Consider the following 19,838-nt stretch of genomic DNA (forward strand, 5'->3'; position numbering starts at 1 on the left):
GCATGGAGCAGGAGGTGAAGGTTCTGCTCCACTACAACTATTACTATCCCCAATGTACTATACTAGTGCTATGTATCAGCACTAGTATAGTATATTGGGGGTAGTAGTAGTATGGCTGACACATAACACTAATATAGAATTTTGGGGGTAGTAGTTGTATAGCTGTGTCAGCCATACTACTACTACCCCCAACATACTATACTGTCAGCCATACTAATACTACCCCCAACATTCTATACTGTCAGCCATACTACTACTACCTTAACATACTATACTGTCAGCCATACTACTACTACCCCCAACATACTATACTGTCAGCCATACTACTACTACCCCCAACATACTATACTGTCAGCCATACTACTACCCTATGATTGTGTGAAAAAACGTGGAAGACGTGATATGGGGGTTTAGGGGCGTGTCTTGGGGTTTTAGGGGCGTGTCTTGGGGTTTAGGGGCGTGTCCGTGTCCCTCTTTTCTCTCAGCCAAAGTTGGGAGGTATGATCTATCTATCTATCTATCTATCTATCTATTTCAATATCAGACAGGTGTTTGAGGTACATTATAGTTAGACCCAGACCCTCCCTTCTGTCTGTGCCACTTCCTCTACACTATATACAGCAGTCATTGAATGCTGTGTATATAAAACAAGAAGAAAGAAGTTGTAATAAACTGCCTCAGCCTTCTTCCCTGGGTATCTGGCTGTCTCTGTCAGCTGGCATCAGACCTTGGCTGCAGAATGACATCTCTGGAGGCATTACCAGCTTCTGATCTTCCTTGTTCATTAACAGAATGCCAGAACTAGAGCTAAGGACTGACACATAGGCGGAGCAGTAGAAGAGATCACACAGGGAGGACTGTAACCATGAATAAGAATGCAGATTTCCATGCCAGTCAGGATCCGTGAAAAGTAGTGTTAGTGTTTACGGGTAAAGTATTGGCAGGTATTAGTGTTGCTCGCTCAGCCTTTAGAGTTACAGGATGGAATATTAAATGACTTCAGACATAAAACTATAGAATGATATATCTATATATTATAATAGGAAAGAGATGTTTAAACTCAGATAATACATTTATTTTGTACTTTGTCGCTTTTTGTTTTCTGTAGAAATTGGTGCTCTGTACCCATCACCCGCACTGTGTCTTGTCAAGTTCAGAATGGCACGTTCCTGCAGAGGGTATACCAGAACTGTCACTGGGCAGCAGGCTGCTCCGGAGGAAGGTGAGGAAGGGCATCATATGTCACTACTTGTCATCTATTGCACATTCTCTGCACAACCATCGTGTTATTCGGTAGTCATGAATGTATTACCTTATTTCCAGTTATAGGACAGTTGTCCGGCCAACCTATAGACTCAGCTATAAGACAGTGACTACACTGGAGTGGAGATGCTGCCCAGGTTACAGAGGACCAAGCTGCGAAGAGGGTAACAAACTTGACTTTCCTATATGTTGTATGTGCAGTTCATTCTTTCCATTGGAGGAAATTTACTGATACTGTCTAAGAGGTCATTCACATTTCTGCAATATACATCTATGCAAAGACTATATACTGCGGACCGGACCTTAGTACTCCCGACATCATGAGTTATTATGTTGCCAGGAGCTCCAAAATGGTTTAAGGCTATGTTCACACACTGTAATGCAACGGCCATTGTATTAGGGTCTGTTTACATGGACATTGACATGTGAATACTTTGAGTGGACAGGAGCGTCGAACGGCGACGCGAGGCCTCACATTGAAACACATAACAGGTAGGATTCTGCACCAATTCTGTGAGCGGGGTTTCCACGCAGAATATTGGCACCGTTTCATAGTGTGAACGGGCCCTTACAGCGCAGTACCAGATGCATTTTTACATGTTCCTGCCATATTGGCCGCAGGAACATTACTGAATGGTTATTTGAATTGCTCCTTTGGGTGTGGCTGCAATTCAATTAACCATTAACCTCAGTACAATGTATGGCCATGAGCATGGCCATACATCGTGAGAACAGACTGTGAACAATGGGCGTTGTTCATAGTCTGTCAGCCGGAAATGATTTACATCAATTATTTCCACGGCTGCAGGGGAACAGCGGCCGTTGTGCAATAAATCGTGTGCACAGCCGCCTACTGTATGTTCCCCATAGAATTCAACACAGTGTATTGTTTTTTTTTTTTACAAGAACAGCCATTGTTATAATGGCAACAACGGCCGTTCTTGTAAAAAAAAAGAACACACTGTGTGAAGATAGCCTTAGGCTAGGTTCACACTAGGTATATTTCAGTCAGTATTGTGGTGCTCATATTGCAACCAAAGCTAGGAGTAGATTAAAAACACAGAAAGGCTCTGTTCACACAATGTTGAAATTGAGTGGATGGCCGCCATATAACAGTAAATAACGGCCATTATTTCAATATAACAGCCGTTGTTTTAAAATAACAGCAAATATTTGCCATTAAATGGCGGCCATCCACTGTGAAATAAAGCAAGTTTGCAATATACATTCATTATTATTTTTGTTGTTATCGTGATGTAAAAAAAGCTGTACTTACCAGAAATCCAGGTCCAGTCTTCTGAAGGCAGATTTTCTGACTTGTGCTGGTTGAAAAAAATAGACTAAACACAGGAATTCCGGCCAGTACAGAAAGTCACGGCTCAATGTGTCTGTCAATCACATGACTGCCTTCTCTCTGTGAGCGCTTAGATGGCCTGGGATACAGGAAGTGCCGTGTTTTCCATGACAAAAAAAAAAAAAAGAATGTAAATTGCAAACTTTCTTTACATCTTACACTTAATCACATCTACTGTTGATTTAGATTTTGAAAGTTATAACGACAGTGACTCTTTAAGACACAAGACAGTCAACCAGCTAAAGTAAAGAAAAGGATTATCAAGGCTGTACCTTCAGTAGAGCACAGTGCCAGAAAGCCACTCTCTACTGACTTTTGCTCGGCTTGGTAGGAAGGAATACTACTACCTAGCTCCACCTAGTGACAGAGACCTGGGACTCGTATTACCCCATTAGGACGGAAACCCAACATTGAGAGTCAGAAGGCGGTCAGATGAGATAACTGAGACCAGGGTCGGACTGGGCCACCGGGGAGCCGGGGGATCCCCCGGTGGGCCCCACCCCCTCCTCCCTCTTGCAGGGCCCTGCCCCTGAGCCAGAGAGGGGCCTCCCGTTTGGAAGCTGCCTGGTATCGGGAGCTCAAGGGGCCCCCTGCTGGCTCCCACACTGCTGGGTGAGTTCTGCACGGCATCAGGGCCCGTTCTCTCTGTAATCATGGGCCCTCCCCTCCCCCTGCTCACCTGGCTCCTTACATCATCTCCGGACCTCAGCGCTGCCCTCTTCCTGCCTGTCACAAGATGCCGGGAGCAGCAGCAGCAGGGCCTCCTCCATCCCCCTCCCCTCTGCAATCACGTGACTCTCCTGTTGCTATGTGTGCAGTCGGTGCACAGGAGATGGGGAGAGGCTGCAGGCTGCTGGGCCTGGCTGGGAGAAGAAAAGATGGAGACAAGAAGACTGAAGCTTCCTGCCCTGCTGAACATGTGAGTGTGTGTATATACTTGTCTATCTGTCATCAGTGTGTGTCTGTACATGTGTCATGTGTTTATGCATGTGAGTGATATATGTGTGTGTTTTGTATCATGTATATAGTGTATATTATGTAATGTAGTTCTATAGATGGTTTATATGTGTAATCTGCATGCTTTTGTATCTGTGTATCTATGTTGGTGAGTCTGTGTGTGTTAGTATGATTAGATGTATATATGTAAGGTGTGTTGTGTCTGCATGTTTGTGTATGTCTGCAGTATGTCTATTTGTGTATATATGTATACTGTATGTATGTCTGCAGTATGTCTGTGTATATATGTATACAGTATGTATGTCTGCAGTATGTCTATTTGCGTATATATGTATACAGTATGTATGTCTGCAGTATGTCTATTTGTGTATATACGTATACCGTGTGTATGTCTGCAGTATGTCTATTTGTGTATATATGTATACTGTATGTATGTCTGCAGTATGTCTATTTGTGTATATATGTATACAGTATGTATGTCTGCAGTATGTCTATTTGTGTATATACGTATACCGTGTGTATGTCTGCAGTATGTCTATTTGTGTATATATGTATACAGTATGTATGTCTGCAGTATGTCTATTTGCGTATATATGTATACAGTATGTATGTCTGCAGTATGTCTATTTGTGTATATACGTATACCGTGTGTATGTCTGCAGTATGTCTATTTGTGTATATATGTATACTGTATGTATGTGATGAGAAGTTCACACTTTGGAGGCCCAGTTGTGCAGGAGATCCGTGAGGCTTAGGCTCTGATCAGCCTAGGATTCTCACATCAAAGATGATAGGAGTTGTAGTAGATATAACAGTAATAGATTTGATTTGACATGGATTTGTCTTACTCCTACGTCTACTACAACTCCTATCATCTGTGATGTGAGAATCCGGACTCAGCTGATCAGCGCCCAAGCCTCACGGATCTCCTGCACAACTGGGACCTCCAGAGTGTGAACTTCTTCTCAACTATTGTACCGACTCAAGAATAAAAATATAAGCAGCAGACACAAGTGGGATAATGCCCCCCTCACCAGACTGCACCCCCTCTGGAGCAGCAGTAGTATCAGTGATAGGTAGGATTATGCCCCCCCTCACCAGACTGCACCCCCTCCAGAGCAGCAGTATCAGTTATAGGCAGGATTATGCCCCCCCTCACCAGACTGCACCCCCTCCGGAGCAGCAGTAGTATCAGTGATAGGTAGGATAATACCCCCTCACCAGACTGCACCCCCTCCGGAGCAGCAGTAGTATCAGTGATAGGTAGGATAATACCCCCTCACCAGACTGCACCCCCTCCGGAGCAGCAGTAGTATCAGTGATAGGTAGGATAATACCCCCTCACCAGACTGCACCCCCTCCGGAGCAGCAGCAGAGGCAGCACTAAAGTAGTAATAATTCTTGTGATTTTATTCACACCCTCTAGTGCGATGTTTCGTTTTAGCTCTGAGTAAGGCAAAACATTGCACAAGAGGGAGTCAATAAAGTCACAAGATTTTTGACTACTTTGGTGCTGTCTTCGCTGCTGAATTATTGTACCAAGTCTCCTGGTTCCATTGAAAGTGCTGCAAGCGGCATCAAGGTGTACAAACCACCGCTAAAGTGACTGGCGGTGTTGGGCTTGTAGCATGACCGCCCAAGGTGAGCAGCAAGTTTAGCCACTTACACACATTTGTTCTGCAGTAATACGCTATGTGCGCCGCATGGTGTTCTCTCTCTTCTACTAGTATAAAATGGCAGATTACATCTTAAAGCCATGTTCACACAACATATGTTTTGCATAAATCTAGTTGTTGCAATTTGCAATAACAGCCGCGATTTATGCAAAACATACGTTGTATTGGAATGAATGGAATCCCAGACGGAGCGTATACACAGAGTATATGCTTCAGCCCCACGAAAAAATGACATGTCATTTTTCTGCGGCCGCTAATAGGCCGTACAGACATGGCAGTTCACACAATGGAGCGTGCAGCTCCGGCCACACGCTCCATTGTGTGCAGTGGTGAATTCGGATGCGGATGCACACTGGTTCCCACACTGGCTATGTTCCCACACTGTAGAAAGGCTACGTTCCCACACTGTAGAAATTTAGTGGATGGCCGCCATTTAATGGCAAATAATTTTAAATTTCAACAGTGTGTGTGAACAGAGCCTTTGTGTTTCAAATCCACTCCCGGTTTTGGTTACATAAAAATACCAAAATACTGTGTGAACCTAGCTGTGTGACACCATGCTTACTGCTTTCTTTCCACTGCAAAAACGCTTTTCCTTCCACTAAAAACTTTTGACATCATGCAGACGTGTGAAATGTTTTGATCAGTCGGGGTGTCAGTGCTGAGACCTCATCTGGGGGCTAGATCATCACTCCATCAGTCATGTTTTACATAATGGGCTCCATAGACTATAATGGAACCCATCTCCTATAATGAGTGCTCTGCCCCTCACTTGCATTATGATGGATTGAGTGACATTCTGGCCATTGTTGGGTGTCGCACCCCTGAGACCGATTAAACTTTTAATCACATCTGTCTGACATTTTGTATTGACCTTAAAGGGGTATTCCGGTGAAAAATATTTTTTCAAACTAACTGCTGTGAGGAAGTTATACGAATTTGTTTATTACTTCTAATTAAAAATCTCCAGTCTTCCAGTACTTTTCAACTGCTGTATGTCCTGTAGGAAGTGGTGTATTCTCTCCAGTCTGACACAGAGCTCTCTGCTGCCACCTCTGTCCATGTCAGGAACTGTCCAGAGCAGGAGAGGTTTTCTATGGGGATTTGCTACTGCTCTGGACAGTTCCTGACATGGACAGAGGTGGCAGCAGAGAGCACTGTGTCAGACTGGAGAGAACACACCACTTCCTGCAGGACATACAGCAGCTGATAAGTACTGAAATACTGAAGATTTTTAATTAGAAGTAATTTACTAGTCTGTAACTTCTGACATGAGATTTAAAAAAATATATATTTTTTTTTACCAGAGTACCCCTTTAACGCTGACCACTGATATGACTTTCATGATGGTCCTTTAAAGTCTTATTCTATCCCAACACCTTATGGTGAGGCTAGAATAAACCGTCATGGGTCTCCTTTGCTGGAGATTGTAATAGAGGAGCAGACTAGATGGTCATTTTTTCCCTTCATCTTCTGAGGCTGTGTTCACACATGACATTTTTTATGTGTTTTTACAGCAATATTGTTGGAATTTCATTAAAGTTTCTACATAAATGGTGTAGTTTTACCACAATTGCATGAATCAGTAACAACTGTATAAGTGACTGGCAGTGAGCGAGCGCTGCTGCTCACATACACAGCTCTATGCAAAGTCGCTGTACTAACGTGAAAGGTTTGGCGCTGATTATGTCTTTATATGTTGGGTGGGCCCCAAGAATCAATTTCCCTGGTGGGCCAAGGTACCCCAGTCCGACACTGACTGAGACTCATCTATACGTGAGTATGAGGATCATTACAGAGACATTATACCACATCCTGGCAGAGTACTTACTAAATAAGGCAAGGGGTCCTCCTATCTGGTCCCTGGCACTTGCTACTGTTATTCTATCAACTTACCTATTTGCCTGTTCCTATTGCCACTGTTGATTTTGCACTAGGCACTTGAGCGCTGTTTGTTACTATCTTTGCACTAAGATACCTTTTACAAGTAAAGTTTGGACATTGCTTATCGTGGGACTCTGCACCTGCCCCCCCCCCACCTTACCTTAGTCCTAACCAAGGTCCTGTTGCCATGTGTCCGGGGGTGTCCACCAGCAGGCCCAATATCAGTACTTAAGTACTGGCCGGATGATCTTTCCTCCGTAAAGCTCTGATGCGGGAGCATCAGCGCGCGCCCGCATCAGAGCTTCCCACAGCACAGAGTGAAGCAAACAGCCGGAGCCGCTCGCTTCACTGTGTGAACTGACAGGTCCTTCTGCGGGTGGAATTCATTGAATTCCGTCCGCAAATAATGGACCTGTCAGTTGTTTGCGGCGCCGCATGGGAACCGGCCGGAGCGCATACCATGTGTGTACGTTCCGGCCGGGATCCCTTAGCAAATAATGCTATGTTCCACCCCGCAAATCTACGGCTGTAGTTTTGCGGCGAGAACTACGGCCGTAGATTTACGTAGTGTGAACATAGCCTCAATATGCACCCATATTGAGATGTTAGGAAACGATAGGCCACATTATAGATGCTGAAGTTGTCTGCCTCCATGTATGAAAAACCATTTTCTCCAAATCATTATGATGATTCTGTCATTGAGGTTACAAGCCACCGTACTGTCCATTTTATGGGTGTTGTTCAGTTTAACAAAACAGCTGTGTCTTTTCCTGGCTGTGACAGAAGGAAGATGTAAATCTACAGCAGATCTAAGATTATTTCAGTCTCCGTGACCTGTGCCCCTCTCGCTGGATCTCACAGAGTTTCTTAATATACAACATCCAGCGTCTCCTGAGGGGAACCGAATGAAGGGTGCAGGAAAGATGGCATGATAAATGACAAACAGGAACTTCCGCTGCTGCTTTTTAAAATAGCAATTGTTATTTAAAAATAAACCTTATATATACATACACAGTGCATTCCCATAGTCTTCAGGCCCTTTCACTTTTTTCACATTTTGTTATGTTGTGGCCTTGTGCTATAATTTTTTTTTACCCTTCCCCAGATCTGAGCCTCGACACAATCCTATCTTTGAGCTCTACAGGCAGTTCTTTCCTCCTCATGGCTTGGTGTTTGCTCTGCTATGCATTGTCAGTTGTGAGATCTTATATGGACAAATTAAAAATTTAAAATTCAGTTTTCTCTTTAGACAGTTCTTTATTAAAAAAATTCTTCAGCCGTATATTTACATGTAAAATATGCGGGATTACATCTGTTATCAAAAAAATAGGGATGAACATCCATAACAAGGTTTACAAGTCTCCAATGATACCGGAAAAGTGGAAACATATAAACCTGGGTCAAGTTTTATAAACAATTTTAACTACTAAGTAATCTGTTTCAGTCAACTTCTTAGTTAACAGATATGGATAGACAGAAGTATGTCTATGATAGGGGGTAATGGCAGACAAAAATCTGTTGCTGTTGCCAAAGACAAATTATTAAATACATAAAAAAGGAGGTTAGGAAGGGAGGTTTGCCCATGGGTCTCTGCATGCTTCTAATATTTCCATGCGGATATAATGAATGGATTATCCTTAGCCCATTGGGGTATGTAATAGGTTAGGAAGTGAAAGGTTGGAGGCCATATGAAAGTCTAGAGTTGTATCTGGGTGGATTTCGGTATGTTAGTACCAGTCACATATAATATTAAATAATGCTGATAAATTTAAGCAATGGATATCTGGGAAATGGAGTCCACTGTGAAGTTTGTTGTAAGATTCTGTAGGAGATTTTAGATTTTTTTTTTTACCTCAGATAAACATTCTGTATACTGTAGGTGGTTGATTTTTTTGTTTGTCTGTTGGGTATAAGTATAGGCATGTTATAGGTATGGGTATAGGCATGAAAGCTGTGTCAGTACAGTACAGTCATAATGATGCCATAAGTTCCAATAATCCATATATACGGACTGTGCACCAAATGTGGGAATAAGACCTAAATGTATTTATTGATGTTTCTTGAGTATAGTTTGACTGGTGACTTTGTAATTCTGATGCTGAGAGTTGTGTTGTGTTCCAGTTTACTAGAGTCAATGCCAGAGAAGGTGACTTGGACCTTTGGGGAGTAGTTCCTCACATTGAATCAAGTCCAGGGTGTAGCCCCAAAAAAAACCTTTGGCCTGAAGGTCATCATTAAGTGCCAGGGAAAGAGGGCACCTTGGGTATGGAAGTGCCAGAAGTAGATCATCTGCAAATGTCATGATCTTGAGCTCAGAATCCACCAATTTGGACACCTGGGTACAATGGGGAGTTTTTATTGTGACATAGTAGGGGATCTAAGGAGATGTTGAAAAGGAGGGAGTATAGGAGACAGCCCTGATGTGTACCACAGAAGAAGTCTATGGGCGGGATATCTTGCCATTGGTTGCGAGAGTTGTCGTTGCCTGGTCTTAAATTCTGTTTTCACATTACAGGGTATTAAGCGCAGAATGATGAGGACTAACTTGTTCAGTTTTACACATGCCAAAATGGTTTTGGTAAAAAAAAAGTGTACTCATCAATAGGACAGTACAGAGTCCCCCGTCAGCAGTGCCATCTACACTGTTAATTGTGCCAGAAAAGTGTCTACATCAATAACATGAGCAAAGTGCCCCAGTTTCATAATGACAGCAAAGGACTCCACATTCAGTTTCAGGAGTGTCCTCTTATAACTTACCGGCAAGGTACTGCAGCAGATACCCCACCAGAAATAATAACTAAACCTATATTTACATAATAGCAGCATAAACAGTAATCCCCTAATATATACTTCTTATTGTAGCCATATACACCCATGTGCCTATAGAGTCAGAAAAAAATTCCACTTTGTTTATAAAGAAACTATATACAAAATGACCCAATCTAGTACCTCTTCCTTTAAATCATGTTGTACAGAAGGCTTGGAAATTCTAATGGGAAACACCAATGCAGAAAATGGAAAACATGTGACTAACATAAACCATTCGAGTTGGCTGTAGAGTACTGTCTATCCACATGAGTCTAGCACGAAGGTGGGGGTAAGCCCATATATTCATGTGGAACTCCATTAAATCTCCTGCAAAGGATTATGCCATATAGTAAAAGATTACTGAGGATTTAGTATTTTTCACATGGATTAGGTAAAGATCAGTACCTGTCTCCCAGTGGCACTAAGGGTCAGCATACAACATATGCAAGATTACACTTGGTATGCACTAACAAGGGTTCTTCCCATTCACTTGTCTTGTCACCATGTTGTTATATACTGTATATATCTCAAGAGAGAGAGAGAGTTCACAGGAGAGCAGGAACAAACGTAGTGGTGCCAGCAACACAGACCTTGATAAAGAATCCATGAAAGTAAAAAAAAAAAAAAAAATAAGAAAAAGGCTTAGTAACAGTTCCAATAAAATAAGCAGCAGTGTTTCAGCCCTTTCCAAAGTTGAAAAAAAAAACATGGAAAGGGTTAAAATGTTGTTGCTTAAAAGCATAGGTTATAAAATCACTATAATAGAGTTGCACAACCCTTGTAGACAGTTTCCCTCAGATATTCAATTGTATTGGGACCAGGGAACTCGGAGGCTACATCAACATCTTGAACACTTTGTCATGTTCCTCCAATCATTTAAAGGAAAAGTCCGGCAACATTTTTATTAAAGAATCGTATTGCCCCCCAAAAGTTATATAGATAAGCAATATACACTTATTACGGGAAATGTACATAAAGTCCTTTTTTCCCTGCACTTACTACTGCATCAAGGCTTCACTTCCTCGATAAAATGGTGATGTCACTTCCTGGATAAAATGGTGATGTCACGACCCGACTCCCAGAGCTGTGCGGGCTGTGGCTGCTGGAGAGGATGATGGCAGGGGGACACTGAGGGACACAGGGCACTGGAGGGACACTGAGCATCCCTCTGCCATCATCCTCTCCAGCAGCCACAGCCCGCACAGCTCTGGGAGTCGGGTCGTGACATCACCTATTTATCCAGGAAGTGACATCACCATTTTTTCCAGGAAGTGAAGCCTTGATGCAGTGATAAGTGCAGGGAAAAAAGGACTTTATGTACAAGTACAAGTGAACAAGTGTATATTGGTGATTTGTATAACTTTTGGGGGGCAATACAATACTTAAATAAAAATATTTCCCGGACTTCTCCCTTAATCCCTGCAGTGTAGCAGTATGGTACCTGCAGTATGGTACCTGCAGATCCAATGGAAAAATCTAATGCTTATCTGCATCAAAAATCCATGGGCATACCGTCTCACACCCACTGTCCCTGGCTACTTGTCTCAACGTGTCCTAAGCAACATAGGACAACTTTGAGCTGTTCCCTACGCTAACATAGGTGGGACAGGACATGAAACAAATATGAGGCAAACATAAGACAAATACGAGAAGAGGACAAAAAATACGCAATGGCGGGTGGTGAGCAAGCTAGGGTGAAACCGGGAGAGGCAAATTCTCGTACAAAGTCACTAGGCAAAAAACAGAGTCAATGAGGCAAATCAGAGTAAAAAAAAAAACTGAAAATACAAAAATACAGACCAAGTCAGGAAACAAACATGTAGTCAGGGACACTAGTCAAAGTCAGATAACCAGTAGATCAGGATAGCAAATCACTGGCAAGGCAAGAAGTTAACTATTTAGGGGCTGGTAGAAATAATGCCAGAGAATGCACAGGCATTAACCAGAAATTCTTTGGTTTGAAGAATGTTTGGTTTGGAGTTAGGAACGTGGGTCTATGTCTGAGAAGAGTTTTAAGGCCTTAATAGTATAAAAGCTAGCAACCAATCTTTACTTAGGCCTAAATGTCTAGGTTCAGAAGAGTGCAACCTAAAAAACGGTTTGACATTTGGTCTCCTGGAATATAAATCCAATTTAAACAGATTGCATAAGTGTTCCAGAGTTATAAAACATTTACTAGGGTTTGTAAGGGGAGTAATAGAATTGGTAAGCTCAGGTAGGATGCTGTAAGGAGGTCCTTAACGTAATATTAGGCAATATTTTGCCCTCTAGTTGTGACCAAACCTGAAAAGTGGGGGAATGCTAGCAAATCGCTAATTGATCTAGAATAGCAGCAATATTTTAGGCCTTTAAGTTTGGGGTATGTAGAGGACTTAGCTCTGGATCTTGCTGAGCAGATTGCTGTGGCTCGTAAACTGCCAAGCATTGGCTTGATGAGGAGCCTACCAGAGTGGCGGAGCAAGTTAGAAAGGTCAATTATTTGATAGGCATACAGAAATACGCACATAACGAATGTAATAATATCTGGAGTAAATACCACTGATCTTTACTTTCAGTTTCCCGCACATGATCTCCACTTATGCTAACCATAAGTCTGTGGATGGATGCCTAGCCTTGGTAACCCTTGTCTAATGTCGCTATACTTGCCACAGAGTTAGACTTTGACTTACAGGGGCCACCCTGGTGTTTCCCTATTTAGGTCCCAAAGCTCGTAACAGAGTGAGGACCTAAGGGACTACGTATCAGGGTGGTTTGGTGCTCTCCCCACTAGGAGGCACCCCTTGGCAATGGGCTTCCTTCTCTGGAGAGAGGGATATCTGGCTATTCCCGTGTTTTGAGACTTGTAACTGAGGCTCCACGGGCCCCCTTTTTTGCATATTTAAATTTTGTATGGGACAATCAATGGAGACTCGTAAATGAGTACTCCATTGGAATTTTTCACTGTTCTCGCTGAGTTCAGTGATTGTTGTGTTTTGTTGGTCGATTTATCATTGCCCCAGTAGCCAGAATCCTACTCCACACTGACGAGGGGCAAATACCCCGAAACTGCAGTCTGTGGATGGATGCCTAGCCTTGGTAACCCTTGTCTTATGTCGTTATACTCGCCACAGAGTTAGACTTTGACTTACAGGGGCCACCCTGGTGTTTCCCTGTTTAGGTCCCAAAGCTCGCAACAGAGTGAGGACCTGAGGGACTACGTATCAGGGTGGTTTGGTGCTCTCCCCACTAGGAGGCACCCCTTGGCAATGGGCTTCCTTCTCTGGAGAGAGGGATATCTGGCTATTCCCGTGTTTTGAGACTCGTAACTGAGGCTCCACGGGCCCCCTTTTTTGCATATTTAAATTTTGTAGGGGACAATCAGTGGAGACTCGTAAATGAGTACTCCATTGGAATTTTTCACTGTTCTCCCTGAGTTCAGTGATTGTTGTGTTTTGTTAACCATATAGTAAGCCAAAGGTCTGAGTCACATGAATTGTATTTATTGGTTAGGTGACAGGATTGTGCAGTAGCCTGGTGTGAACTGAGCCTGTTTTTACTTTTGTGTGACATACCGGCTTGCTTCTCAGCTTCCTGGCAATGCAGGAGTTACACTGAGCTCTGCTAGACTTGATTGCTGCAGCTGAGCAGTATATGTTGATTGACATATTCCTTTCCAATGGGGATCCGGACCAGGCTTTTGATCCTCAAAAATTCAAGCAGAACCAGTCCTTCTCTGCTGGCTATTTAGGTTCATACCTTGATCCCAGCTCCCCCTGTCTATTCCTGCAATCCCCCTTCCTAATTCCTCTGCTTGCTCGACTTGTTACCTGACCTCACCTTTGACTATGCGATTATTTCCTGATTTTGTACTGCGTTGCCTGTTTGGTTCTGACTTGGCTTGTTGACTTCCCTTTATTGTGTTTGTCTGTCTGTCTTGTTCTTTGTTGCACTTATTCAGCATAGGGAATGTCTTCATGGTTGCCCGCGGCTGCCTAGGGCAGAGGCAAGTAGGTAGGGACAGTGGGTGGGTTCAGACTCTGGGCCAACTGTATTGTCTTGTCCCTACCTCCCCTGTCCTGACATTAGGAATATCTTGTGCAGGGACACATATAAACAGTGTTACGGGAGGAAGGTGGGGGAGCGGGGCAGGAAGGGGACAAGAGGATATGTCCTCTTGGGTTTGGTTTGTATAAAAAATTTTTTTCTTTTTTGAAAAGATTCAATAAAAAAAAGTCGAATTAAATAAAGTATGTGATAGCAAATTTGTTATTTCTGAGTGGTGTGTCCTTAACCATGTAAATTTCTGTTATAGGCAGGCAATAAACATGTTTATCTAAAAAAAAAAAAAATTATATATATATGTATATATACACACAACTAAAACACAAGGAGGCATTCTGGAAGATGGATATGAACCTATAGCACAGTACATGACATAGTGGCTACACCACAACTACAATAAAAACACTTGTTGCATCATGTGTTTTCTTCCCCACAAACATGCTCTCCTCCCCCTCCTTTAATGTTATTTATCAGCAAACTGAATTGCATGCAGTACAATGATCTTCCACCCCCTCGATTCTCACAATAATGATGAACCTTCCAGATATTGGGCATTGTGTTATGTTGTTATAATCAGTAATAAGGTTGTGTTGTTGCGTCTCCCCTACTCAGTTACTGCCGATGTGGTGACCAAGGAATGCTTGGTGTTTCTTGCAAGGATTGATGGCATGATACCGATGTGTTGCGTGACTTTGTAGTGGGAGATAAACCCATACTCATGGCTATGAAGTTCATTTGAATTTTAGAGAGATCAGAGTGCCAGATCAAGTAATATAGGACCGTCACCCAGGCATGAACAGCTGGGAAGAGCCTACCGTCAGACTTCTCCTTAGGATTGGGCAGGTTTCAGCAGGGCACACCGGCTAGAAGCAACTTCTCCAACCGCTTAAAGTAGTCCTCATGTAGACTGAAAGGAATTGAGAGACTTGAGAAACACAAACCTCAACAGTACGAATTGGTGATCCCCTCGCCTGCGGTAGTTTACCCCTCCTTTAGCTTAGCAGGCCATAGCCTGACTGGCGGGAAGTTGTAAGAGAAGAGAAATTTAAGGGAAATTTCCATCCTTGGACCAACCAGGACATAGTAGTGCTGCCAATACATATATGTGTGGCCCTCCAGCAGCATTCCAATATAACTCACCACGAGATGCTCAAAAAGTGAACTATAGTATACAGTATGTGTGTGTGCTCTTGAGGAGATACGTTTTTAGTGCATGGGGGGGAAAAGTCATTCCCCCCCCCCCCCCCCCCCCCCATTTCAACCAGGCTCCTTTTTCATGGGTGGCTGTGCCCAGGCCCCATAATGGGGGGGCTTAGCTTGATCTTTGCTATGGGGTCTTTGCCCTTTTATGAATGCTACTGCTTCTCTTTGACGAACATCTAGCTTCAGAGCTCTCTTGTGTTTACAAAGGTTCTGTGTTCTCGTCCCTGAACACTTACTCGAATTTAACTCCGAGAACATGTATCAGTGCAAATATTTTTACTTTTCAGGAATCTTAGCACAATGTCGTTTTTGATGGCCACAGGCCTGTCCTTATTTTTTTTTCATTAATGACTGGCCGACCACTTGTGATCTTTGCCCTGGGCCCACTAATGTCTGCTTAGATACTTCCTACTCCATTACATTCTTGCATGAATTATAACCACAGGCATGTCAGACTATTACTAGACATTAACATGTGGCTGCCCCCACTCTGTATGAGCCTCAGCATTCAATCTTATTTAGCATTTATTGAAGTGTTTATGTGCTTACTACTTACTACAGGGAAATTGATGCTCAAAGTGGTTTAAGTGGCAGTTTTACGTGTAAATACGGCATTGAGGTTGTCTAAGAAGCGCACAGCAAGTAATAACTATCATCAGACCTCTTAGAAAAGAAGATTAAACTTGTGTGTACAGAACATATTAATGATTTGATAGACAGCAAAATAATTTTATAATCTCTACTAAGTATAGGAAGGAGAACACTCAACTGCTATACATAAAATCTAGTGTTTCTATCTTATAGGTCCTACATCCTTTGCAGAGGTACAGGATGCTCCACGCACCAGTACAGTCGTCCGAAAACTGCCCCCTAGGGACGGGGCTAGCTTTTCAGGTAACTGGTATTATTAAAAAAGTTAAAAAAAAAATGTTGACAGCAATAGGGGAACTTAATTTAATTGGTTATTTTTATTCAAGTCTATGAGAACAATGGCCATTAGTTCACACAATGCATAAAATAATGGTCGTTGTTCGCAGCGGACGTCAAGTTAATGTTCAGGACATTTTTTTTTTACCATCCTTTCACCGTATTGGAACTTTAAAGGGGTTATCCAGCGCTACAAAAACATGGCCAGTTATTTTTTTATATATATATATATATATATATAATATATATAAATATAAATTGCCAGCTTGCTTTAGATCACATCCAGTGTCCACTTAATGTTCATGGGAATCATGGTGCATGTAAAACAAGAAATTTGACTCTTTTCAGTTTCCTGTCCACCCTTGCTGTCACAGACAGGTGGCCGGGGGCCCCTTGTTTATGGGGCAGATGTTGGTCCCTGAGGTGGAATCTGCATCTACCAGACATGTATGGAGTGACTCTGACAAGGTACAAGCTGTGATGGCTAATTGACTGGATCAGAGCATCCTGGTGTGCCATTGTTAGCATGGAACAATAGGGGTCCAAGAAAAGACAACTGGTGGACTAGTGTCAGAACCACGAGAGCTTGTCTAGTCTGTTCTCACAGAAAAGCTACAGTACTGCACCCTCCAAAAACATTTAAAGGGATTATCCAGCGCTACAAAAACATGGCCACTTTTCCCCCTACTGTTGTCTCCAGTTCAGGTGCGGTTTGCAATTAGGCTCCATTTACTTCAATGGAACTGAGTTTCAAAACCCCACCCAAAATGGAGACAACAGTAGGGGGAAAGTGGCCATGTTTTTGTAGCGCTGGATAACCCGTTTAAAGAGACTCTGTCAGCAGGTTTATGGTGTCCTATCTTAGGGAAGCGTAAACTAGTGACAGAGAAGCTGAACAAAATGATGTATTACTTACATTGTTCTGTGCAGCTTATTCGGAGATATGCTCCTGAATAACATGGACAATAAGTAGTCCTCTCCATTATGTGCATGAGCACAGTAGTCCTGGATATTCATGAGAAGCACAAAACTCCACCCACCAGCTGCTGATTGGCAGTTATCTATCCATGCAGTTTATAGTCAGTCAACTGTCAATCAGCATCTGGAGGGCGGGGGGGGGGGGGGGAGTGTGGCAAGAATCCTATTCTCCTACATATTAGGAGAACGGCTGTATAGAATGATGTAAGTAATGCACTGACCTGTTCAGCATTTCTGTCACTAGTTTATGCTGAGCTCATTTAAGGTGGAATAAACCTAGTGACATCTCAAATCGAAATATAAATAATGTTCCAACGGCCATCATTGTAATGACGGCCAACAAAGTCTGTTAACTAGAGTCTTTTATTTGATACTCAAAACAATGGCCGTTATTTTGAGTATCAAATAATGGCCATTGAAAATTGTTGCGTGAACACAGGCAGAAAATGGATGAATTTGTGCAAAGGTTAGGCTGGGTTCACACTACGTTTTTGCAATCCGTTCTTTTCATCCGTTTTGGCAAAAAACGGATGGAAAAATGGATGCAATTGTGTGCATCCGTTTTGATCAGTTTTTCCATTGACTTCCGTTATAAATAAAAGGATCAAAATGGACACAAAAATGAGGTTGACTACATTCGGATCCATTTTTTTTTTTCATAATAAAAGTCAATGGAAAATTGGATCAAAACAGATGCACACAATTGCTTTCTTTTTTCCATCCATGTTTCCATTTGGTTTTTTTTTGCCAAATCGGACGAAAAAAACGGAGTGCAAAAACGGAGTGTGAACCTAGACGGTTTTAAAAATTTTAAAAATAACACCAACATTGGCAAACTCAAAAATTAAAGGGCCAGTTGGTAGTTCCCCCTACAAGAAATGGTAATAAGATGTTGTAGTGGGCAAGAACCCCCGGACAGGTCCAGGATAGTGTAATTTGATTTTTGCTATGTGCAATGTTGATTTTTGTCTTATTGAAATAGAAAGGACCAGACTAGTAACAGAGTAGTACGAGATGAAAAAGAAGTATTGGGACTGGCTGATGCTAGGAATAGAAGCTACCATGGGATTGTCACAGGCAGGATATATGCACTATGGTGCATGCAGCTCATTGTATCTATGACATGGGATGACATTGTGCCTATGGTCTAGTATTTGCTGATGCTCATTGCAGGGCACAAGAGTCTGTCCTGCTTTTAACCTTCCTGTTTTCCAGACTGTTCCTGGGGTCAGATGGGGTTAAATGCAGAGTTCACAGACTCTGCCAAGCCAGCTGGGACAGAGTGGGCAGCTGTGAGAGAATCAGCGGCTTCAGGGAAACCTACTTAACCCATTGAGAACTGCATACAACATGGCCTATTGCCTGTGGCTGGCCATAGTGATCAAGGGCCACATCTATGCAATAGTGTGTTTAACAGAATATGTTGGCAACGTAAATTATGATGAGGCATGTAATAATAGGTGGATCCTTTGGGTTTCCAAGCCTTGATGACATCACAATATATAATAGGTCTCGGTTTTGGCTCCTACCCATAACATTCGAGGGGCTGGCGTGGGGAGGGCCTGTGCTGCACAGTGCAATCCACTTGTTGCCAGAGCAACCGGGGAAATGTGGCCAGGAAATGAGATGATTATAGAAAGGCAAAAAAGGGTGAAAGATATAGAACACTGGCACAATAGGAATGGGAAGAGTCCCATAAAGAACACCATCATTCAGCCATCAAGGTATATATTGTGCAAAATGCAAAGCGATACAGACACGAAGAACGGCAAAGGAGTGATAAATGAAGTGAGGAAAACAAGATTAGCGAAACTGAACAGACTAGAAACCAAGGACGGAATAGGAGAATAGGTCAGGGATGAGAAATGACTGCAGACAGAATGGATGGCAAGGCAGGCTCGGAGAAGGGATTTCATGAGAGAGAAGGGAGGGCTGTGAGAAAGGAGAGGAGGGAAGGAGGACGAGAAGAATTGAATTAAAAACATCTGTTATAATATGATGGAGCGGCCGACGCACACAGCTCTGTACACACGTACATAAACTATAGGGCCTTGCGTTATATTCAGGGCCATGTCCACATCACATCTCAGCCATAAAAATGCTGGAAAAAAAAAGATGAAAATATATGACTTTTTTAGGAGGAGGAAGTTTTGGTGGGTAATGTTCATAAAAATCTAAACATATACAATGCAATATGTATTACTATGTGTGTCCATTGCTAGAAATATGTCAGTGTAGCATACTGTGTGTTACTGTATTCTACTGCGGAATCTGTCGGCGCTTCACAAATAAATATTATTATTTAATATTATTATTATTAACCCCTAGATGACCAAGGACGTACCGGTACCCTGTCACTTATCTATCGGGACCCCCAAAGTGTGACTGCGGGGGTCCCGATTGTTGTAATGGACCGCTGGAGGTCTCCTGCCTCTGTGCGGTCCAATCGGCGATCTACTAACTGAGCTTGCACAGGCAGGCTCAATGAGCAGATCGCCTATCACACTGATCAATGCTATGCCTACGGCATGTCAAAATCATTATTACACTACCCCAAAGCCCCTTTCCCAATAAAAGTTTAAATAACCCCCCTTTCCCATTATATAAATAAAACATTTAAAAATAAATTAAATAAATAAATATGTAATATACCGTAGCGTGCGTAATTGTCTGATCTATTAAAATATAACAAGCATCATCGCGAACGGCGTACATGAAAAGAGGGAAAAAGTGCCAGGATTACCAAT

At 42.6% G+C, this 19,838-nt stretch overlaps 1 protein-coding gene across 4 annotated transcripts in view; it reads left to right on the plus strand.

Moving 5' to 3' along the window:
• EMID1 (EMI domain containing 1) overlaps positions 1–19,838 on the plus strand; it is a 70,221-nt gene that overhangs the window by 9,711 nt on the left and 40,672 nt on the right. For all 4 annotated transcript variants that reach the window (XM_069961436.1, XM_069961439.1, XM_069961438.1 and 1 more), the window contains exons 2-4: positions 1,109–1,222; positions 1,324–1,427; positions 15,991–16,080. In XM_069961436.1, coding sequence (XP_069817537.1) covers positions 1,109–1,222; positions 1,324–1,427; positions 15,991–16,080 — 308 coding nt within the window. The remainder of the gene's footprint in view (positions 1–1,108; positions 1,223–1,323; positions 1,428–15,990; positions 16,081–19,838) is intronic.

This window comes from Dendropsophus ebraccatus, chromosome 3, assembly GCF_027789765.1.
Source record: "Dendropsophus ebraccatus isolate aDenEbr1 chromosome 3, aDenEbr1.pat, whole genome shotgun sequence".
In the NCBI taxonomy this organism is placed as follows: Eukaryota; Metazoa; Chordata; class Amphibia; order Anura; family Hylidae; genus Dendropsophus; species Dendropsophus ebraccatus.